The sequence below is a fragment of the Lissotriton vulgaris genome, chromosome 3_1 (genome assembly GCF_964263255.1).
Source record: "Lissotriton vulgaris chromosome 3_1, aLisVul1.2, whole genome shotgun sequence".
Taxonomy (NCBI): Eukaryota; Metazoa; Chordata; class Amphibia; order Caudata; family Salamandridae; genus Lissotriton; species Lissotriton vulgaris.
In genome coordinates, this window is record NC_141689.1 from 920,724,181 (window position 1) to 920,749,157 (window position 24,977).

The window sequence follows — 24,977 nt, forward strand, 5'->3', positions numbered from 1 at the left end:
TGTATACTGGGATTCTGAGTACAGCGTACTCATGATATAACAACTGTCATTGGCCTTTGACCACGACTGACAGTACCCTCTGCCAAACAACAATTGCAGGAAGGGATACACCAACATGATCTAGTGTTTTGAGGCCATTTTAGCTTAGTGCACAAATAATGAACATAACAAACCTGACACTTCAAATCCCCCATAGGTTTGAGTGCAATCTACCTATGTCCGCTAGCCTACTAAATGCGGCCTTATAAAATCCACTTCCTGTTTCTTCTTTTAAAAAAAACAATTTCTTAATTTGCAGTCCCCTTTAATTTCACGACACCTCTACAGACATCTGCTGTTCCTTACCCTCCACCCATCATGGCCGGTGAGGTAATCGCTCCATTTACTTAGCAGAATCATGCATGGACGTAGGCAAGCAGCGGCCGCTTTGAAATAGACCCACCCTGACCCTCACCTCTCTTTGAGAAAGCAGAGCCGGGGTAGGTCTCACGGCGGACGCCGCACTGTGTCCAAATAAGTGGGAAGTATTTTTTTCATTTCCCGCACTGAAGCCAGGGTAAGACGAATCCTTTTTTAGGTCTCGCCTGCTGTTGCAGCGCGAAAGCGCTGTCGCCAGCGAGACCTATTGTTGTTGTTTTGCCTCCCAAGTGGTACAGACCGGTGCACGAGCCGATTAGGGTCTGTGGACGCGCTTACGTATAAATGACATGCGCACACACACACAGCTTTACTTAGGCCGGCCAAAGGCACGCACACACCCGCATACACACACAGACAGAAACACACACGTGCACACACACACACACGCACACACACAGACACACATACACACACCGCCTCCCCCCCACAACTAAGCCCCACTTACCGCATCAGCGGCCTCAGTCGCCACTCCCGACTTCTGCTGCCACCGCGGTCCCCGCATCACCACTGCTTCTCTGGGCCATCCACTCCGTGGGTGCGGGCTTCTCGCAGAAGACGGAACTCCCGCACCACGACAGGCGTGACGCTCCCGAACTTCTGGTTTCGGGATGTGCACGCTCATGGCTTGTTGTAAAAAGGTGTTGTTTTTTTTTAGCAGTCTGTGTTTGAAGATGAAATGTTTTTATGTGGAACTAGAGCCATGCCAGTGTGCTCTGGAAATCAACAACACTTGGCTAGTGTACTTACAGAAATGAGCCAGTAATTAGGCGGAATGGTGTTCAACGTTTGGAATGTTTGTGATGTTGTCGGAATATAATTGGTAAGCATTGAGTATTTTACAATGTCGATATTTGCTAGAAGCTGCTACTCTCTTCTACCTGGGAAGCCAAAGGGGGTGGTCATCCAGAGTAAGTTTGCAGACGAGTGATCGAGTCTAGGGCGCGAGCTGCCCAGCACGTGCGCCGAAGGCACGGCAAGTGGCAAAGCTGCAATTATCCGGCCTCTTGAAGCTCGGAGAGGGTCTGGAGTTGATCAGCTGGCGGGGCTTAAAGGTGGGCGGCCCGCCACTGTTTTGTTACTGTTTAAATTTTCTGGAACGAGCGCCAAGCACGCGGCCTCCGCTCGGAGCGCTAATCTTGAAGCAGCTGCAGTGCTGGCCCGCGAGCTCTGCCGCCGGTAACCAGAGGCCTGACTTACCCCAGCAGTCCACTCTGCTGCTTATTTTTCAGTAAGTGGCTAATGCAGTTTTAGCCTAAATTGTGTTGAATTTCTAATCCCGTTTTTCCTGCTTCGTGGATGGAGGGCCCCGTGTGTTAAACACCCGCCGATGACACATGCTGTAGCCTGGAATTCATGAGTTCAAAATCCAGGTAGGGAGACCCTGTCTTCCATCCTTCTGAGGTGGGTAAATTGAGTCCATTCCTTCACCGGCAACTCTGTAGTGCACTCCTTTGTTAGTCAAAGTTCGGACCGTATTAGTAGGTTCTGTAACTGGTTTTAAGCAAAAAATAATGGTTCTGTAATTGCACAATATGCATGAATGTAATGAACAATTTTCTTCAGTGGGATAAACAAACACTTGTTTGCTTTGGAATTAGGTACGAATTGTGTTAAAAAAGATTCATGGACTATTGTCGCACAAGCTCATGCTGTTACGGTGAACCTTACCTTATAACTAGGATTTAAGACTAAACTTCTTGTTAGGGACAGGTTTTAAACTTTGCGTCATAGTTCTATACAATCGCGGTTCTCCCAAGGTTGTGGCACAGTGGCCACATTGATAAATGAATAATATCGTACATTCAGGATTGTGTAGGCTTATATCAGTCTACTCAGTGGAAATGCTCTTTCTCGTGGCAGATTGGAGAGTTTATGGCATCAGAAGACGGGGAGACTAGCGGGCGGGTGAGGGTATGGAATGCTCTTGAAGAATTTGAGGGTAACCCCGATAGGTTATCCTTTGGGTTTTTTCATTGGATTAGTCCATAGGATTATTTTGGTCTCAGGAGTTGAAACTCTTTTAGGGAGTTTGTAAAAATTAAGTTGCTTAATGTCCTGTGTTCCAAAGATGTACTGTTCTAAAGTTTTCGTCCTGACACCGAGTTTTCTCTGACTCTTGTTAGGTGACAATTTTGGAAGTTTACATTTAATTTGGTTATTTGATGGAATTTGAAGAGGCCTGATAGGCTTTCATGTTTTTTTTTGCACTGAAGGCTTCCAATATAAGACAACAAAATATGTGCTGTATTTGGTGTACACTGATTAACCCGGAGAGGTGCGACCTGAAAGTGGAAATCTGGTAGTTTTTAGGTCTCGCCTAAGCTATCCCGTTATTAGGTCTCGCCTAAGCTACCCCGTTAGGGATGCTTGATGAGATTAAAGTAAGGGCTTTCAAAAGTGCACCCAAAGGCGGATTGCCTACAGTGCATGTGAGCCCGGCGCGTGCACACAGCACACCATTTGGTGAGCCTCGGCATCAGACTTCAAAGGAATGCGCTCCCCCACCACAGCAATGCTGATAGCTTGTTTTATGGGGACTTGAAGGAAAGCTTGGTTGACTTAGGGGCCGACATCTAATTTATTGGCTACGCAGCGTATTTGCAGTGACTTGTTTTATTTTATTTACATGAAATCACAGCTGCTGTGCGTCTCGCAACTTAATGGATTTTTTATAGCTGGTATTTACCTCTGTGTTTTTTAATTTTTTAATTTTGTATATTGCCATTACATATTGCCATGCAAACTCCTGCATGTATGTAATGTTTCCCAATATTGATTTTCCCATAGTTTATGTTCCCAAGAGACTCACCCTCACACACTCTGTACCCTCACTCACTCTGTACCCTCACACACTCTATACCCTCGCACACTCTGTACCCTTGCACACTCTGCACACTCGCACACATTGCACCCACACACACACTGCACCCTCACACACACTGCACCCTCACACACTGCACCCTCACACACTGCACCCTCACACACACCGCACCCTCACACACACCGCACCCTCACACACACTGCACCCTCACACACACTGCACCCTCACACGCTCTGCACCCTCACATGCTCTGCACCCTCACACGCTCTGCACCCTCACATGCTCTGCACCTTGACACGCCCTGCACCCTCACACACACTGCACCCTCACACTCTGCATCCTCACACTCTGCACCCTCACACATTCTGCAATGGAACATGCACTCCAAATACCACTCAGTGCCACATAATTACACTCCACATAATTACACTCTACTGAATGCAACACACACTCCACACAATACAACTCAATGCCACATAATTATATGCTACATAATTACACTGCACTCAATGCAACATACACTCCAAATACCACTCAGTGCCACATAATTACATTCTACATAATTACACTGCACTCAATGCAACATACATTCCAAATACCACTCAGTGCCACATAATTACACGCCACATAATTACACTGTACTCAATGGAACATACTCCAAATACCACTCAGTGCCACATAATTACACGGCACATAATTACACTGCATTCAATGCAACATACACTCCAAATCCCACTCAGTGCCACATAATTACACGCCACATAATTACACTGCACTCAATGCAACATACACTCCACACAATACCACTCAGTGCCACATAAGTATATGCTACATAATTACACTGCACTCAATGCAACATACACTCCAAATACCACTCAGTGCCATATAATTACACTCCACATATTTACACTGCATCAATGCATCATACATTCCAAATACCACTCAGTGCCACATACTTACACGCCACATAATTACACTACACTCAATGCAACATACATTCCAAATCCCACTCAGTGCCACATAATTACATACTACATAATTACACTGCACTCAATGCAACATACACTCCAAATACCACTCAGTGCCACATATTTACACACCAAATAATTACACTGCACTCAATGGAACATACACCAAATACCACTCAGTGACACATAATTACACGCCACATAATTAGACTGCACTCAATGCAACACACATTCCAAATACCACTCACTGCGACATACTTACATGCCACATAATTACACTGCACTCAATGCAACATACACTCCAAATCCCACTCAGTGCCACATAATTACACACCACATAATTACACAGCACTCAATGCAACATACACTCCAAACAATACCACTCAGTGCCACATAATTACACGCCACACAATTACACTCTACTGAATACAACATAACCTCCCCATAATACCACAAAGTGCCACATAATTTTATGCAAAAAACACAGTTGATGGACAGAATGTAGAACAATGTCATACATTCACCCCAGTACAAGGATCTGGGCCTAAATCCATCGTTTTTTTGCACTCCACACCACCCTGGGTTAGACACTGGCTATATGCAAATCAGCTCTGACCCTGTGCCTCATGGGAACAGTCCAGTCCGAACTACCAAGCCATGTCTTTCCCAGACCGGAATCAAGCATCCAAGGACCGGTTTCTGGCTATCAGCCTTCATCAGCCTGGATAGCTTGACTCCAGTGGTGTGGAGAGCCTGCGACTCACGTCTGAGTATACCCAGCACACTCGGGGTGAAAATTGCAAAAAACACAGTTGATGGACAGAATGTAGAACAATGTCATATATTCACCCCAGTACAAGGATCTGGGCCTAAATCCATCGTTTTTTTGCACTCCACACCACCCTGGGTTAGACACTGGCTACATGCAAATAAGCTCTAACCCTGTGCCTCATGGGAACAGTCCAGTCCGAACTACCAAGCCATGTCTTTCCCAGACCTGAATCAAGCATCCAAGGACCGGTTTCTGGCTATCAGCCTTCATCAGCCTGGATAGCTTGACTCCAGTGGTGTGGAGTGCCTGGTACTCACGTCTGAGTATACCCAGCCCACTCGGGGTGAAAATTGCAAAAAACACAGTTGATGGACAGAATGTAGAACAATGTCATACATTCACCCCAGTACAAGGATCTGGGCCTAAATCCATCGTTTGGTAGTTCGGACTGGACTGTTCCCATGAGGCACAGGGTCAGAGCTGATTTGCATATAGCCAGTGTCTAACCCAGGGTGGTGTGGAGTGCAAAAAAACGATGGATTTAGGCCCAGATCATTGTACTGGGGTGAATGTATGACATTGTTCTACATTCTGTCCATCAACTGTGTTTTTTGCAATTTTCACCCCGAGTGTGCTGGGTATACTCAGACGTGAGTCCCAGGCTCTCCACACCACTGGAGTCAAGCTATCCAGGCTGATGAAGGCTGATAGCCAGAAACCGGTCCTTGGATGCTTGATTCCGGTCTGGGAAAGACACGGCTTGGTAGTTCGGACTGGACTGTTCCCATGAAGCACAGGGTCAGAGCTGATTTGCATATAGCCAGTGTCTAACCCAGGGTGGTGTTGAGTGCAAAAAAACAATGGATTTAAGCCCAGATCCTTGTACTGGGGTGAATGTATGACATTGTTCTACATTCTGTCCATCAACTGTGTTTTTTGCAATTTTCACCCCGAGTGTGCTGGGTATACTCAGACGTGAGTCCCAGGCTCTCCACACCACTGGAGTCAAGCTATCCAGGCTGATGAAGGCTGATAGCCAGAAACCGGTCCTTGGATGCTTGATTCCGGTCTGGGAAAGACATGGCTTGGTAGTTCGGACTAGACTGTTCCCATGAGGCACAAGGTCAGAGCTGATTTGCATATAGCCAGTGTCTAACCCAGGGTGGTGTGGAGTGCAAAAAAACGATGGATTTAGGCCCAGATCCTTGTACTGGGGTGAATGTATGACATTGTTCTACATTCTGTCCATCAACTGTGTTTTTTGCAATTTTCACCCCGAGTGTGCTGGGTATACTCAGACGTGAGTCCCAGGCTCTCCACACCACTGGAGTCAAGCTATCCAGGCTGATGAAGGCTGATAGCCAGAAACCGGTCCTTGGATGCTTGATTCCCGTCTGGGAAAGACATGGCTTGGTAGTTCGGACTGGACTGTTCCCATGAGGCACAGGGTCAGAGCTGATTTGCATATAGCCAGTGTCTAACCCAGGGTGGTGTGGAGTGCAAAAGAACGATGGATTTAGGCCCAGATCCTTGTACTGGGGTGAATGTATGACATTGTTCTACATTCTGTCCATCAACTGTGTTTTTTACATAATTATATGCAACATAATTACACTGCACTCAATGCAACATACACTCCAAATACCAATCAGTGCCAGATAATTACACACCACATAATTACACTCCACTGAATGCAACACACACTCCACACAATACCACTCTGTGCCACATAATTATATGCGACATAATTACACTGCACTCAATGCAACATACACTCCAAATACCACTCAGTGCCACATAATTACACGCCACAAAATTACATTCTACTGAATACAACATACACTCCCCGTATTACCACTCAGTGCCACATAATTACACGCCACGTAATTACACTCTTCTCAATGCAACGTAAATACACTCCACATAATACCACTCAGTGCCATATAATTACACACCTCATACTTACACTCTACTCAATGCAACATAAATACACTTTATCTATCTGTCTATCTATCTATCGCCCTCACTCTATCTGTCTATCTATCGTCCTCCCTCACTCTATCTATCGCCCTCCCTCACTCTATCCATCGCCCTCCCTCACTCTATCGCCCTCCCTCTAACTGACTATCGCCCTCACTCTATCTATCTATCTATCGCATCACTCAGCACCACCACAGCATCACTCAGGGGCACCACAACATCACTATGCGCTACCACAGGATCAATCTGTGCAACCATTCAACAACAACTGGTTCAAATATGTTCTCTCAATGTTTCAAGCTTTATTACAAATGTCACAAAATGATGTTAATATTTCACTTCTGTTCTTGGATTTTCGTCACAATAAAATACAATGAATTTAATCTTCACAAAAGTTTTTTATACAAAAGCTATTGCCATTATAAATTACAATAACTTTTATTTAGGTATTATTAAAATAATTAAAAGCCATTTTTATTTGTAATACCAATACATCTAAGTCACGTAAATACAACACATATTGCATTACAAATGCTATAGGTGTCACATTTGCGAAAGTTAAAACTATTGGCATTGTAAATGGCAAAGCTATTAATTTCGCTATTTTCAAAACCAAAAAATAATAAAAAATGTGTCATTTACAATACCAATACCTCAAACTTTCCTAATGCGAGACCTATTGCATTGCAAATGCTTGTTTACTGAGGCGTTTTCCCATAATTTGTGCAGGATGCTAATAAGTGATTCCCTCTGCCATCACCTCCAGGAGTAAGAATTTACCAATCTTAGGGTGAGTGTTGAAATGCTTCCTTAAGTCTATGTTGTTCTTAGAGACAAATAAACCCATGCACGATATTCTGGATGGTGGTGAAGTTGTGAGTCTTCTTTGTAGCACATGGGGCATGCAGTTAAAAATGTATACACCTGCCACTGGTTTCTAATGAGGAGTTGGAAATCTGTATTATCTGTAGTGTTTGTCCTTTTGTGTTCCAGGTTATTATCCAATTCAAGGTTTAGTTTTACTTTGTGACCTGATGTAGGACTGATTACTTTAGCACAACGCACAACGCACCGATATCTGAATCTAGTCATTATGTAGTGTAGGTCAGCTATTTTAGGTCTTGAAGAATTGCCATTTGATCCATTTGTAGAGACACAGGTGAAAAACATGTTGACCTTATTTTAGCATCACTTGGCCTGCTTATCAGGACCATTGAGCCCTAGATGAGCGTCACATCTTTTAATTAGGTTAGTGTGCTCAATCAATAAAGAATCTGACACTGAACATCACTATACCTATTTTAACTCACTTTTTCAACACCACTCTACACACACTACAAAGCCCACCCCTCCACTTCATCATATGGCTAGATCTCCGGCAAAGAACCCCCTCGTGAGTGCCCATCGGGCATTGCAGCGCTGGCCCGACTAGGGACTAGCCCAATGAGGAAGCATGACACCCTTTTGGGTATGTGAGGGCACTTGCTCCTACTGGAGCTCACTCCCTGAACTGGAACACTAGTATACCTCCTTTCTCTTAATCTTAAGAAACAGAACACTCCTGTTTACCTATAAAATGTAGGAAGTCCACTTTATCAACATGCCCCAGGATGCCGCAAACACCATCACATGTAAGGGTGGATAGTCTACTATTGAAGTCACCTGCTCAAATTACTACTGATTCCCACTCTAAATTACACAGTACATTGCTTCCTACTTAATCTAATGACTTCAAAATTTCAGTATTATGCTGGTTGAAGCAAAGAGTCAGAAATCAATGTTAGCAGGCCACCTTTGTGTTGCCCACTAATTGAGGAGATAGTCAGGGTGGCAAAAAAAGACCCAATCCATATATATATTACCACGGACCCATGTCTCCTGCAGACATACAATTTTACATTCATTTATTGTAGTGGACCAAGAGGAATCTATGAACTTTCTAGCAGGACCAGTCACATTTTAGGACATTAAATAACATTTTTGGGTGGTACCTGCATGAGAGTTTAAAGTAGAGTGCATACTAGAACCTGGTGGAGTGCAGTTTATTATATCAATGTGTACTAATAAATTAGACTTTGATGGGCCAGAGTTCAAGGTCAACAACGTAGAAGAATCCTCAGTACTCTAAATAGTGGAGTCATCATCTGCAGATGGGAAACATCCTATACCCCACAGTCTCAATAACGACCAGCCTTTACAGCGCAGTCACTAGTTGACTCCGACATTACCACACTTTAATTTAACCAGCAAGTCATTACGACGACTTGCTGTAGGGGGCCTGTTGTTAGACTGGTTTTGTTTTTTCTAGTCTAACGCCTTCCCTACTGTTGCGTAGACTGGAGTTAGAATAGTAATTTATACTATTCCAAAGTCCAGCACTCTCTAAAGTAATTCGTTGTAACGACTTGCGTGGTGAAGTAACAGGCGGCAATATCGCTGTCTGGGTAGTAACTGCATTGTAAAGGCATACGAGGTACATGCATAGGGGTTCCATCATACAACCTTTGCAGATACATTAACCTTGTGAACTGGGGAAATCATGGGAGGGAGCAAATCAAGGACAGCGGGCCTGGTACCTTCTGATCTCTCTATGGTTGGAAGTCAATCTACCTGCTCCACAGATTCAAGGGGGTAAACCCGCTGTGGGTCTCTATCAGAGGTGATGCTTTCCTAATCCACGAGAAGAGCATTATTAGGAATTGCACAGTTGATTGTTTTGTAAACATAGCCCCAGGGGGTCACTTTTATGTTACTGTCCACGATACCAGAGCAATTTGATATATATAACAAAAAAAGCAATCAATTATGGGTCCTTAAAACTGATAACAACAAAATCCCCTATCTCTATTTCCCCCAGAAGTGGCCCTCTGGACAGCAATAATATTATTGTACAATCTCCCAATTTCTGGTGTTTCCAAGTATTTTCCCATCCAATGGCTAACTTTGTTTTTAAGCTGGATATCATCTTCAGTTTGATATGAATGTAAAGTGTGAACATTTTTAGAACAATCACAGGCGGGGTAGTTTCCAGAGAAAATTGCGGTGCCTTTGGATGTGATAGATTATCTGAATGCATTGTGTGGGAGAAACAGTTCCGAACTATAGTAGTGTGTGACTGAGATTGGGTATGCCTTAATTGTGGCCTTACTTGGGTATCTCAGATGAAGGCATAACATTAGGGTGAGGGGCTTCCATAATGCTTAGTGTGGAGGAATTAGTAGTTGTTTTGCTTAAGTGTCCCATCACCAGTCTGGATTTACTGGCTCTGTGATCAGTTCCCAATTTCTCTGGACCACTCGAAGATGACTTGCGAGAGTCTTGTTCTACTAGCTGCTTGAGAGAAACTTCTGTGGCCCTGAGTGAAGATAATACAAGCTCTAGGACTGATTTGAGCACCCTCTCAAAAATCTTGACAACGTTATTTACTATTTGATCATTATCAAGCGCTTTGCCAAAGTAGGACCCAAACGTTCTTCCACAACTGGGGGAAAATCCTTAACTGATGGGCCAGCTCTTGACTTAGTCTTCACCTGGGCATACGCTGCTCGCATTTCATGCTTTGGCAGGCTGTAATGCCTAAAATGTGCCAGTTCGCCTGAGGTGTAGCTGGACCGCCTCTCAATGGATGAATGAATCTAGGGCTGGTGGTCCTGGCTCCAATAGTTTCCAACAGATAATTTTGTGCCCCGCACTTCGGTAGGCTATGCCACCTTAAATGCGCCTGGTCACCTGAAGTGTAGCTGAACCACCTGCTGGCAGGGGAAGGATCCTGGGGCATGTGGTCCTGGTCCGATAGAGCCCAGCAGAGAATGTTTGGGCATTATCGGGCCAAACTATTTTTCATCAGGCTGGAGCTGTGCTAAGGCTCATCCATAGAAGCTGTAGCTATATATTTGACAAAAGGCGATGGCATGAAGAGCACATGCCACAGACATATATACACCACCTCTGTCCCTATGTTTGATGGAAGAGAATGATTTTGTGGGCTCTTTATACTGTTTTCACAGCCAAAGTACAATCAGTGGAAATGCATACTACATAGTTCATTTTAAGGAATCCAGACTTTAACGTTTCTTAAGAACCTCAGATTAGTGACATTATTATTCAATTTCTGAAAGTTGTTATAGAGTCTTACAGCTCATCAGTCACTTATTTGTTGCATTTAAACCATGGATCAACTCAAACACTTAAGTATTTTATATGTGATTGATTGTGTTTGTTTTTCAGAAATGGATTAAATTTAAAAGAGATTTTGACAATTTCAAAACTTCGTGCATCCCATGGGAAATGAAGATAAAGGAAGTTGAAAGTAAGTAAAAAGATCTTACAATGATTTCTTTTTATATTTTCGTGATACAGTATTATTTATATACCATAAACGCACGTCTCAGTGTATATCATAGATCACTTTCCTCGGCTGAAGTTTGAATTGCAAACCTCAATTCCCTAATGCGAAATACAATTCAGCTCATAACATTATTTATGACTATTTCTAAAAAGTTACTTATCACACAAAAGAGCAGAACAAGTCAGGGAAAAGTGTGTGCCTACAACAGTGCCAGTGCGGTACTGGTGATGGGTGCGTGAAAAATGGGCTGTCAAAAGTTTAAGGCATTAATGTCCGAAGGCTGAAGCAATTCCCATCAGACCACCCATTTGGTGGAGTTTACGTCACGTGGGAACTGTTTATCATGCCATCCTAAATCCGCCCCAATAATGCCAGTGCGGGAATGGATGTCAAAAGTACTGATCATAACTTGTATCTCTAAGTGATGTTAATGAAAAAAGTGCAGTGCTCAAATGGTGATGTTAAAATTGACTACCCGAACTTCAGGAAGCGTTTAAACAGAAGTCAAGTGTCAAAGATTAAAAAACGCTGGGTAGTAAGGCTACCCACTTGCGCTGTGCAGTGTGGTCTACATGTTTCAGCCATCAGGGCATCTAGCCCGGCTTTCTTCAGGACCGGTTAACAAAAATAGCTACTGCAACTACATGTAAAGTGTATATGTGAAAAGTAATAAACATGTACTAACAAAGTTGCATGTATATCAGGACTTAAAATACTTAGGTGTCCACTGGAGGGAGAGGAATAATTCCTCTTCCTAACAAAAAAACAAAAAGACACTATATCAAACAACGCCAAATTGCACACACACACCAATACACACAGCTAGGGACCGTGCAGGCACACATGCATGAATAATTTGCATTCTGCATTTATAAAGAGCATACTAGCTCAATCACACTGAGGCATTTCCTCAAAGTGATACTCACCCAGCTTTATGTGGGTGAAGACCTCACCTCACCCGGCAACCGCTCGGGGGAATGAGGCCCCGCTCTGTAGTGTAAAAAATGAAAGACACAGTAAGCACATAACTTTACTGTGCCTAAACCAATGGTTTTACACTTAAAACCCAACAGACGTGTGATAGTTACCCCACTGTCATATTTCTAAAAAGTAACTTGTAGTATTCATTGAGTTTCTTTATGAACAATGCATCTTTAGCAAACCAATTTTCAAAACATGTGACACATTTCTAAAAAGTTTACCTTTTTAAACATTTAACTTATGGAGGTTTTGAAATTCATTGCGGCAATACCGTCAGCGACATTTTCATATAATCTAATTCTGAAGGAGGGCTCTTTGCAGCTTGTCACAGGTTGTGGTGCTCCTGAGTATTTCTGCTATGCAGCCCTGACAGTGTTTACTAGCTTGGTGGCAGCCATCACCTTGAGAATATAATTTGTGTCCATTTATTGGGCATCTGAGTAGGAATTAGTCCTAGGGCCATAAGAGCGCGCTATATAGCAGTAAATGGCCATCCATTGTTAGAAGAGAGGACGCACTCAACCAGCCAGACATCATTTTACAGGGGCTCACAACGTTCTTCCATCGGAGCTGGCTGTAAAACACTTGGGGGCATATTTACAAAGCAGTGACACAGGGCGGTGTTAGCCTTCTATAGGCCTAACGCTGCGTTCTGCCACTTCTGAAACGCAGGGTTGCACCATATTTATAACAATACAGTGCAACCCTGCGTTTCCCCCTGTGCTGGAGGTGACTTCAGCTGCCTAGCGCCAATGTGGGCAGCCTTGCGCCGTAGTTCAAGGGTGCCTGCATTGGGGGGAATGATTGCTTATGTGCAGGAAGGCATCCCTTCCTGCACATAAACAATCTTAAATGGCGATTTGTAACTTTTATGTGTGCTGCTTTGTGCAGCACTCATGGAAGTTGTAACTCGTCCTTTTTAAAATGATTATTTATGTGCAGTAAGGGACACCTTCCTGCACACCTTTCTGCACATAAGCAATAATGTATGGCTTTTTGCTGTTTCAATATATGCTGCACAATGCAGCACACACAGAAGCAACAAAAACAAGGAGAAAAAAGGCCTTTCTTCTCGTTTTGCCATGTTAACACCTGTTTTTTTTAGGTCTCTTGGTGCTGCCTCCTATTTACGCCACCATTGTAATTAGGGGGCAGTGTCAAAATCAATGGGTGTTGCATTGGAACACCCACCGCAACACCCATTGCCCACTCCTTTCATGCTAAGTATAGAGTGAAAGGGTGCCTTATTTACAAGGCAGCGTTAAGCTACGTTAAGTGGCTTAACACTGGCTTGTAAAAAAGGTGAAGCACGTATCGCCACAGGAGCATCTTTAAAAGGGACGTTCCTGTGGCGATAGGGCCTTGTAAATATGCTCCTTGGGGACAAGCACCTATGGCTTCAGGAACTTCACTTTTAATCGTTTTTATCGTCTGGTGGCGATAGATAGGGGCTTCGCCTTATTTACAAGGCACTATTAAGCCACTTAACGTGGCTTCACGCTGCCTTGTAAATAAGGCACCCTTTCACACTATACTTAGCGTGAAAGGGGTGAGCAATGGGTGTTGCAGTGAGTGTTCCACTGCAACACCAATTGAGTCTGATGATGCCCCATATTTACAAGGGTGACGTAAATATGGTGCAGCGCTTGAATTAATACCAGGGCAAACATGGTCTTATACAGGCACAAAGAGGCGAAATACTTTATTTCTCCTCGTTTTTTCTGTTTCTATCTGTGCTACATTGTGCTGCACACGTAGAAACAGCAAATGCCATTGATTGTTTATATGCAGGAAGGTGTCCCTTACTGCACATAAATAATCATTGTAAAAAGTTGCAACTTCTGTGAATGCTGCTCAATGCAGCACACATATAAGTTACAATTCTCCATTTCAGATTGTTTATGTGAAGTAAGGGACACCTTCCTGCACATAAACAATCTTCCCCTGCAATGCAGACACCCTTGCACTCTAGTGCCAGGGTACCTGCTTTGGCACTTGTCAGCTTCATTTAGTGCCAGCACAGGGGGAAACGCAGGGCTGCACCGTATTGTTATAAAAATGGTGCACCCCTCCTCCTGGTCCTATGATTACACCAAGCTTCAAACAAAGGGGCTGGTCTGGTATGGCCTAAGCAGATGCAGTAGCCGCGAGGTGCACCGATCGGAATGACAGCTTCTTTTTAAGGATTGCAGACGCTTATTGGTGATTTGAGGATAAAAAATAAATACATAAATATGGTGAACCCCTGAGTTTCTAAAGTGATGGTGATAGAGTGCGCAGGTCACCCGACTAATTTTATTACCAAATATGCACACTTGGGCCCATAATATATTTACATGACACTTTTATTTAATCGGGAAACCTACACTCTACTACCAGTAACCCTGTTCCTTTCTATTTATTTCCAATGTACCTGACTTACCAATCCTTGTCACAGGTACCTAAGATCACAATGGATCAAGGAGCTAGCTGTAAAACAAGTAGACAACACAATACCATATACAAATTGAAAATGTTTGTACTCTTTATAATAACCACAGACTCAGGAAGTTCTGAAAACCTTTATCTAATCTTCATCATCATCATATGCCATGAGTAGAAGATTAACACAGACCAAACTATCTATAACTAGAATTAGAAATATCGTATAGCTATGAATAAGGCAGAGAATCATTTAGAAATCGAAAATTAAAGGGAAGGAGAAAAATAAGGAACACGCTTTTTTAGATCCACAGACTTTCACAACTTCACTAAAGGCGGGTAAAGAAAGGGAACATGCTAATCAAAGTAGACTTTCGAAATTTACTAATGGTTCAAAGGAAATGAAACTTATGCAATTGGATTTATCCAGATGTGCTTATTCTCTATAGGGAGGGTAAGAATGGAACATTAACTATAAAAGACGATTTAGCATTTGACTAAAGGTAGGTAGAAAAGTGGAACATGCTAATAGACAAATAATGCATGAAAATCTCATTTATAAAGGACAGGGGAGAAAAAGGAACATATGCAAATTATGCTTTATTCGAGAAGTTAGGAAGGCAAGTTTAGATAAACAATCCCCCACACAGACTTTATATTTACCTAGGATAGAATGAAGACCAACCCTGGCCACGGGTCAGTTGAGAAAGACGGGAAGGGACCCTCAAGGACTTAGGTGCCAGTAGGCGAGCAGGTACAGCTCATGGACAGTCAGACAGGATAACCCCAGAATTTGGATCAGGACCGGGTTCACCAAAGGGTACGACCAACACCCACAGCTTCGGTTGCAACGCCTGCGCTACTCCCTCTCTGCAAGGAATCTGCCAATAACCCCGATTGGGTTTTTGAACCTCCCAGCAAAGTGCTTCGCCAGCACTTAAGGTTTCCCAAAACCCCGAGTGGGTCTGTGGAAATTCGGACAGAGTGCTCCGCAGCTCTCAATATCAGTCACCTATAGAGTGCGTTGGGTCAGTGACAGGTCAGCTATTCGGACAAGTCGGACAATTTCTCTAGCTAAACCTAGGCTAGTTATACTGTTTTCGGGTCACTGTACCACCCCCCAATGTTGCAAGTGTAAGGATCCCCAATTTTGATTGGACAAAGGAGGAGGCTAAGTCATCACACCACCTAAATTTTAGACTTTCTCAGGCTTAATATTCAGTTTTCGTACCCACCCCTTAAATTCTAGTTTCCCATGGCATATGTTTTACAGTGAACAATAGTGTATACAGCAGTTATTACAAATGTAACAAATTCTAGTACAGATCAGCTTCTTCGGCTAGGTAGAAGTTCAGCTTCCCAGGAGCATCTTGGCCGTGGCTGCCAGCTGGCTGGGTTCCACTGCTGCATGGTTTTCTTTTCCCCCATCACGTGACTGGTACCATACGGGCTTCCAATATGTGGTAGTATGCACCTCCCAGGCCCAAAGAATACGATACATGAAAAGCAAGCGAAAACAATTTAGAAACACAGAATAGAAGAGTTCACTGTATACCATGAATGACTATACTACATCCCTTACTTTATAATAACTATAGCGTTATGAGTAAGTGCAGAACAAACAGCTTTGCGAAAGTGGCAATGCAAGCTCAGAGCATGTGAGAACACAAAACAGCCATCTTAATTGCATTGCTCATGAGCAACAGATTCCCACCAGAACTGCAAGTACGTCACGTCACATGGGTATGACCGACGCATGCGCAGACTAAATTCCCGCGTAGCAGCGACCATTTTAGAGGCAAGCGTATTAGAATTAGTAAACACATAGGCAAGCTTCACTGGGACACATCATGTAGTGTAAAAATGTGCAAAATTAGTAAGACAAACAGGTTGATTTAGTCTATTACATTATTTGAGGTTCTTGATACAAGCAAGTCGCTTAACGTGCGAATCCTTGCTCCATCAACTGAACAAGGTTGATACTGCACTCCATCACTTTATTGTAAATATGCCCCCAAATGGGGGGGTCTCCAGGACTACTTGGATCTCATACGGAATCTGGTGGAACGTTGTCAGCTATGTGAACTCCTCTTTGCACAAGTACTTTACACATCTGCTACCTTTTGCTTAGAAGAAGGAAAATATTTCCTGGACAAACTCTCATTGACTATCAATAGCAACTTGTATAGTCTCTTTACATCGAAGGTCCATGCTAAAGCAACAACCAGGAAATCACGTGCAGGTAAAATGTTGGGATGTTGTGGGGCAGAATCTTTAAGAATAATGGGCTACAGGCTATATGGCAGTTTAGAGTGGTTTGCCCTGTCCGAGAAATTGACCCATGGAGCAGGGCTAGTTTATTGAACTCCTGAGGACCTGTGGTAGCTGAATCCAAGTGCTACTCAAGATCCGTTGCAAGTACCCACCTTTTTCCATTTCTGTTAGTGTAAGTTGACTGCATCACATTGTTTATAAATGTAGTTGAGTGCCATGTCACCTGTATTGTTATGGTACATGGACTGCAGTATTAAGTCAATCATGCCCTTCATGTTTGACCACTCATTCCTCTGTGTTTGCTCTGCCGTGTAGGTGACACCTCAGTTCTATTTTTTTGTCAGTTCTTATTTTCAAGATTGTCATCCATCTCTTTGGCAACCATTTAAAAAATATTAAATCAATCAAAATAATGTATAAACCACAGTTTGAAAGTGGATTATTAGTGGTGATATATATCTGCTTCTGGCAATAAGGCCACTAACACAATATAGGGCGTTGAATAGGTCTCAGAAAAAGATTGCCATGCTCAACCCTTGGTAGCTTGGCTGCAAGCAGGAAGGCTTAACTTTAGAGACAGATCTGTAAAGCATTTAAAAACCCCAATTGACAAAAATAGGAAATATTTTCTATCTTTCAAATGAAACCAAAACAAAACAAAAACTATCCAATGTAGGGAACCAGAGATATGATTAAAAAAAGAAGATTTAGCACTATATAGCACATAGAAACCTACAACGCCTATTGGGACATACCGGCTCACTGATCCAGGACAATGTTAAAATTTCAGGCCAACCACAATGCTACCCCTTGCGGTAAGCCTCGGTCAAAGTTTTTACCTTCTGACTTGGAAATGTTTCTGGAGATTTTCTTCCTGGAGTCCCTTGAAGATCTCAGTCAGTCTGGATTCAGTGAGGGTTCCCCGGCTTGCCTTACGACAAGCTCACAGTCAAACTTATGGAAGTCAGACCTCAGGAGCTTTCCAGTAGGACGAAACAGAGATGCAGGCCCACTCATGATTGTAAGTTGGGCAGCTTGATTCTCATGGTTGGTCCTAGTCACCTTTTCTACGTTTTGACTTTTACAGAGTTTTTTTTAACAGGTGTCCCTCAATGCTCTTAACCAGGCCGGCTTCGGTGAGGGTACGCCGCCTTGGATTTCGACCAGCTCCTGGTCAAACTCTGGAAGTCGGATCTCCGGAGCATTTCAGCAAGAGGAACCTGGACAGCTGGCCAAGTTGCAGTTGAAGGTTGCAGGCTTGGCTGGCCAGGCCTAGTCGGTCCATTTATGGAGCTTTTATTCAAAGTTGCTCCAAAGTTCTCCTAACCTCAGGAACTTCTTCCTGGCATTTCTCAGAGGGTCCCACAGTGTCCAAAACTTACTCTAAGGGCCTGGAAGCTCCAAGATGACCCTTGAAAGTTTGGGAGTTCAGTTCCCACAATCCACTTGGACAAAACCCATCCAATCCACTGGTAGTACTCCAGGCTGGGGATTCTTGGTGGTGATGGTCCTGGTGAGGTCTGTTAACCTGCAGCTTGTGGGGAGTGCACTCCTTAGTCCTTTTGAAGCAAGTTAGGTCCACAGGGCTGTAGTTCCAGATTGTGCAGCATGCACAGTCTTCAGAGTGCAGGGCCTGGTTGGTGTTAATCAAACTTCCAGCATGTACCCTTCTTCTTCTTCTTGTTTTAAGCAGCAGATCTGATAGGCTCTCTCCCTCTCGGATACTTATTCAATGTTCTCTGGATCAAGTAGAAGGGCACATATGTCAAATGAGGTGCAGGGCAACACCCAGAGCATGACCATTTCCTCCATAGTGTGTCACTATGGTCTACCATAAAGCACTATTTCTCCAAAATTCAATATGGCTGAAGTTTCAGCAGGGAGGCAAGAGCCAGCTCATGATGGCATGTCTCCATAACCTAGCTCCCCCTGAAATCTGCACATTTCTTCCTTAAGCCTACCATCTTTCTGGGTTCAAAGCATAGGGATGTAGGTGAGTCTGGCTTCTTCTGCCTGTCCCCTCCTCACTTTGATGATCTTTGTTTATGACCCCTCTCCCTGCTCTGACATTCCTATGCAGCAGAACCCTCTCCTCCCAAAAAGGCTGGTCACCCCAGGGCTACTTATCACCTCATCAAAGCAGTCTGGCTAATCCACTTAACTCTGATCAATCAGGGCAGGTCACTGAAAGGCTGGGTTTTGGCTTATAGACAAGAAAGTCTTAGAACTTCTTGTCTGTACATTTTAGGATAAATTCAACAATAGCATGTTGTTGGATTAATCAATATCCTTGAATGATACTTTTCGGTTATCCCTAACATTAGTTATTAACTAATAACTTCTTGCCGTGTTAACCTTTGTGGCTGGGTATCTGCAATGGGGACAAATGAACTGGGCAATTTCTCCAACACCAAGGCTTATAAAACATCTTTTATAGGGACCCTGCCTACATCTATAGGACTCCCCCACCCCTGGAACACCTAGGGGAGACTTTAGGGGTTCTGAATATCTGAACATATTTCAGACCCTCACTTCACAGTGCGCCTAGCACAAAAGTCGATTTTGTGAAGCACTTTAATGTGGGAAGTAAAATGTGCAATTTCTCCAGCCCCAAGGCATGTAAAACCTATTTTACAAGGATTTTCCTTATAAGTACCTGTACCTACACCCCAGAACACCAAGGGGAGACCCTGAAGGTACCTAAAGTGAAAAAATATTGTAGCAGTAACAGTCAGCAAAAAAAATGGGGTGCACAGGAAGACTTTGCAACATAGCCCCCTTACTAAATGAAAGATGATACGTTACTAGCCTACATTCCGGTAGTCCTCATCATCTGAGTGGAAAAACCTGGAAAGTCCATCAGCATTGGCATGGACAACCCCACGTCTGTGTTCCACTGTAAAGTCCTTTCCCTGTAGGGAAATGGACCACATTAACAGTTTGGAGTTCTCCCTTATCTTCCTCATGAGTCGTCTGAGAGGCCTATGATCAGTTTGTACATGAAAGGATTTCCCAAACAGATATGGTCTCAGGTTTTTCAGGGACCAAGCTACATCAAAAGCCTCTCACTCTCAATGGCACTCCACCTCTTCCCGCTGGGAAGGAATCACCTGCTAATAGAGGCAACTGACTGATCAAGGCTCTCTTCATTTAACTGTTACAACACTGCCCCAATCACTTGTTCTGAAACATCTGTCTGAACCAAAAATTAATATGTGTAGTCAGGAGCCAGTAACACATAGATATTTTTAGAGTGTCAAAAACCTTCTGACACTCTTGGTTCCAATCCATCTTTTTGGGTGTCTTCTAAGAAGTCAGTTCTGTTAGGGTCCCCACAATGGTTCCATCATTTTGAACAAATCTTCTATGGTACCCAGGTAGTCCAAGGAATGCCCTGACCTGAATCTGGGTAACAGGAGCTATCCAATCAAAAATGGTTTGAATTTTGTCTTGGAGAGGCTGTACATGGCTTCCACCTACCAGGCCGCTCAGGTACACCAGATAACTGTGCTCTTTTTGGCACTTACTAGGCTTACTAGTCAAGCCTGCTTGCTGCATGGTCTGAAGCAGTTCCCTCAATTAGCTTAAGTGATTCCCCTGGTGGAACTGTATACAGTTATGTAATCCAGATAAGCTACACTGAACTGCTCCAACCCAGATAAGACCCTGCTACAAACCTTAGGAAGGTGGCAGGTGTATTCAAAGAGTATTAGCTTGAGCTGATAATGCCCCTCTGGTATGGATAATGCTAACTTCTCCTTTGCTCCATCTGTTAGGGCAATCTGCAGGAACCTGAAGTCAAATCTAAAGTACTCAGGCACTTAGCAGCCCCTAACCTGTCAATGTCCTCATTAGCTCAAGGTATAGGGTGAGCCTCAGTCTTTGTGAGTGCATTCCGTCCTCTGTAGTCCACACAGAACCTTAACTTTTTTGGTCCCCCGAGGATGAGGTTTGGCACAGCACTCCTGGACTGGCCCATTGACTATCAGATGGTGCAGTTCCAGCATCTTAGCTACCTCAGCCTTGATGCTGGCTATGACATGGTCAGGCAACCTGCACAGCTTATTTGTGACAGGTAGGCTGTCACCAGCGTCAATGTGGTGCACACACTACTCATGAATGCCTGGGGTCAAAAAGAACAGGCCAGCAAACTGCTCCAGCACTTGCTTGTAGTCTCTGTGCTGCTGGTCTGTCAATTTGGGAGAAAATACCACTCCCTCCACTGACCCAGTTCAGTTTCAAAGCTTTATTCGATTATTAAAAACAATCACAAAAGCGTACATAAAAAAATATACAAGGTACAGCGTTATATTGGAAACAAAAAAACTCATCAGTATTAAGATTTAAAAGATATTAAAACACCAGACTTTTCCTATACGAAACAGCTTTGAGTAGAAAGGTAGCGGTAAGGAAACAAATATCTACAGAGTCAAGTGCAAATAACAATTTCAGGGCTTGGGCTGTAGTATACACTGAGTTTTTTCTGAAAACAGGTCTAAGATAATAACGGCGGAGGTGCATATAAAGAGGGCAGATGAGCATAAAGTGCAAGGTGCTTTGCCTAGATTGGCCATCACAGCATCACAGGGACAGGGGGATTGACTAGGTAATTTCATCACTGGGAAGGCCACTAGGTTATGTGCAATACCAAGTCTTAACCTCGCGAGAACAAACAAATGCGATTGCTTGGTAATGAATTTAAGGTACATAGGCATGCCCTTGTCCTCCAACATGTTAGAATAATAGAAAACATGAGTTGACATTGAGCTGCACTTCACCCTGCGTAAGTTAGATTTGGTCCCAATAAAGACATTTTTGAGTTCTTTTTTAGAAACAGTAACAGCACTATGGGGGTCATTAACAATGTCAAGGTTAAAAATATCACTGAAGGAAGATGAAACATAGTTTAACCAGGGAATTTTGTAAGCTTTGCTCGTTTTAAGACAATCTAAAATAATCTGCCTGGTGAAATCAGTCTCAGCTTTAGCCCATATTGACCTCCAGACCATTAAAGGTCTCATTCCCATCAAGTCTGTTAGATGATACATGTTCACCTAGCTATGACACAATTCATTGGAAACCGAGGGAGGTAAACAAAGAAGTCTTTTGAGGAACCCATTCTCAGTGACTTGAAGTTCCCTGTGTGAACAGTAGCCCCATATACCAGAACCATATAGAGCAACAGATACACACCTATGCCTATAGACATGTAACATGTCAGGTATGCGGCGACTACCAAGCTTAGAAGCAAAGCGAAAAGCTCCGGAGGAGCTTTTAGCCATCCTAGCATTTACATTTAGAACCTCCTGTACCCAGGTCCCTTTGTTATTAAAAGTTACTCCAAGGTAACAAAATCTGTCCACCACCTCAATTTTATGGTTGTTAAAATGGAACCGCTTAAAAAGTTTCATACGTTTACCACAGGCCATGATATAAGTCTTAGAGTTGTTAACTTTCAATTTTCTCTCCTTGATAAAGTCATAAAAATAATTCATTAATTTTGGAGCCCATTTGGAGTGCGCGAGAGTAATACCGTGTCGTCAGCATATAGCAGGACGGGCACGGCATGGCCACCAACCTGGGGAGAGTCAGCCTCTACCTTCTTGAATTCAGACTCTAAAGAATTTATAAAGAGGGAAAAGAGCAGGGGGGCCAGCACACAGCCTTGTCTAATGCCAGACTTAACCTTAATTTTCTCTGTGCATTCGCCTGCCTGGCCAAAACGAATCTGAGCTGATAACTTAATGTAAAGTCTGGCCAGGAACTGTATTATTGCTGGGGGAGCACCCATACCCAATAAAGTGGACCATAACAAGTTATGGTCCACAAGGTCAAAGGCACTCGAAAGATCAGCGAAACAGAGAAATAGGGAACCCTGTTTCGCTTTCGTATACTTTCCAATAAGGAGGTCAAGATTAATGCACTGCTCAGTTGTCCCCAATCCTTTGCGAAAGCCGTATTGGGATTCAGCCAAAATTTTGTTTTCCTCCGCCCATTCCTCCAACCGCATCAGGAGAACCCTACTCATGATCTTAAGGGAGGAATCAAGAAGGGAGATAGGGCGGTAGTTCTTGGCCTCTCCTCTATCCCCCTTCTTGTAGATAGGTAAATTTATAGATTCACTCCAGGTAGGTGGTGTACTCTCCAGGACTGAAGCGTTAAACGCCTGGGTTAGGAGTGGGCTCCAGAGTGTCGGGTTGGATTTGTACAGGTCAACCGGGACCCCGTCGGGTCCTGGAGCCTTTACCCCTTTACTTCGACTAATAGCAGTGACAGCCTCGGGTAGTGAGATGTCCAGGGGTAACTTCATTTCAGACATCGGGGTAGGGAAACTGACACGATCCACCCTAGACGGGTTAAAAATTCCAGTAAAGTGGGCAACCCAGTTCGCTTCGCTAACCTGCGCTGTCAATATCGGGAAATCTTCTTTTGCAAGAAAGGGGTTATTAACCGTAGACCAAAAAAGCCTACTATCACGCAATACTGAGGCTTGACTGAGAGCATCCCAAGCTTGTTCCCTTAGCTCTTTCTTCCTACGTATTAGATTCTTTTTATAGGTGAGTCTAAGGGATTTAATAGCCTCTCTATCTCTGGGGTGTATAGCTAGAGCCTGCTTAAGTTCCCGCAAGGATTTGGTACACATGCTATCGAACCAACCCACATTTTCCTTCTTAATTCGGGCTTTGGTGATAGTAAGACAGCTTTTTATAACAGTGCCGAGCTCCACAAAATAGGCGATAATGCACTCACAGGGGACCTCTGGATCTAAACATTTATATATTGCGGCAAACCCAGCTTCAATAATTTTAACCTGCAGCTTCTCAGAGTTGTCCAAACACCACTTTATACGGATACCATTCTGTCTACATGGGGTGGCATCTTCAATTATTGAATAGTGACTGTTTGCTGGTAACCCCCAGGCAGAAATCGACATGGTGATAGCATTGTGGTCGCTACTTCCTAGGTCAGCAACAATGGGAACCGTACAAAAGGAAACAAGGTGCGTGGAGACCAATAAATGGTCAATAACAGAAGCCAAATTCAATCCTACAAAGGTTGGGACTGGTTTGCCATCAACATCTGCAGCCGGAGGGTAAATCATAAGGTCCAAGCTTAACATAAGAGAATTAAGGGAATCACCATATGGTGAGTGAACAAAGTGTGCCAGATTTTCCCCATTATCCCCATCAAAACCACAAATTCGAGTGAAAGAATGAGGACAGGTACGAATGTTGAAATCCCCTCCCCAAATGTAATCCATTGGTTTATGAATTCCCTTTCGGATGTTGCTCAAGGCAGAACCCAACTCCTCCACCACTGAAGTATTGGAAACATCAAACAAGTTATTATAGTGGTTAATCACCATTATTACATGGCCCTTTACATGTTCTAATATTAAGATTTGAGAATGGTGACCCACAGACTGATGTACTTTCATACGGGCTGGAAAATTCACAGAAAGTAAAATTACCAACCCCCCTTTGGCCCTACCCATACTACACCTTTGTGCCAAGTTGTTATATGACACAAATCCATCAAGGTTAACATCAGTAGTTGCCCAGGTCTCTTGTAGACATAGGACGTCAAAGTCAGAAAGAATTTCACTCCAACCTAGGGACGGCATTTGCCGACTCCATCCTGCTACATTCCAACTAGCAAACTTAAAACCAGGGGATTTACAGGAGGAAGGTTTAAAAGACGTTGGTACAGGGGTAATTAAGGGATTATTGACAACTAAGGGGACCATAAGAACAGGAAGAACAGCAGGGACGTTTGATATAACTCCCAGCGAAGTTATAGGCACTTGTGAGGAAGTAGAAGGGGATCCAATTACCAAACTTTGACCCATATCAACAGCTAAGTTGGTTTTTAAAGTTCCTGTTCCCTGGGGGCGTAGGTGCACCGGGACAATAGTTGGAAACATTACAGGGGTGGGGATAAGAGAGGAACTAATGCCGGTTGTTACAACAAATCCATTACCAGAAAAGGGTA

At 43.5% G+C, this 24,977-nt stretch overlaps 1 protein-coding gene across 1 annotated transcript in view; it reads left to right on the plus strand.

Annotated features, from left to right (window-relative positions):
* The window catches only part of LOC147727212 (transmembrane channel-like protein 2-B), a 748,500-nt gene that overhangs the window by 153,899 nt on the left and 569,624 nt on the right, over positions 1-24,977 (plus strand). The window contains exon 5 of the mRNA XM_086963588.1: positions 11,189-11,270. Coding sequence (XP_086819714.1) covers positions 11,189-11,270 — 82 coding nt within the window. The remainder of the gene's footprint in view (positions 1-11,188; positions 11,271-24,977) is intronic.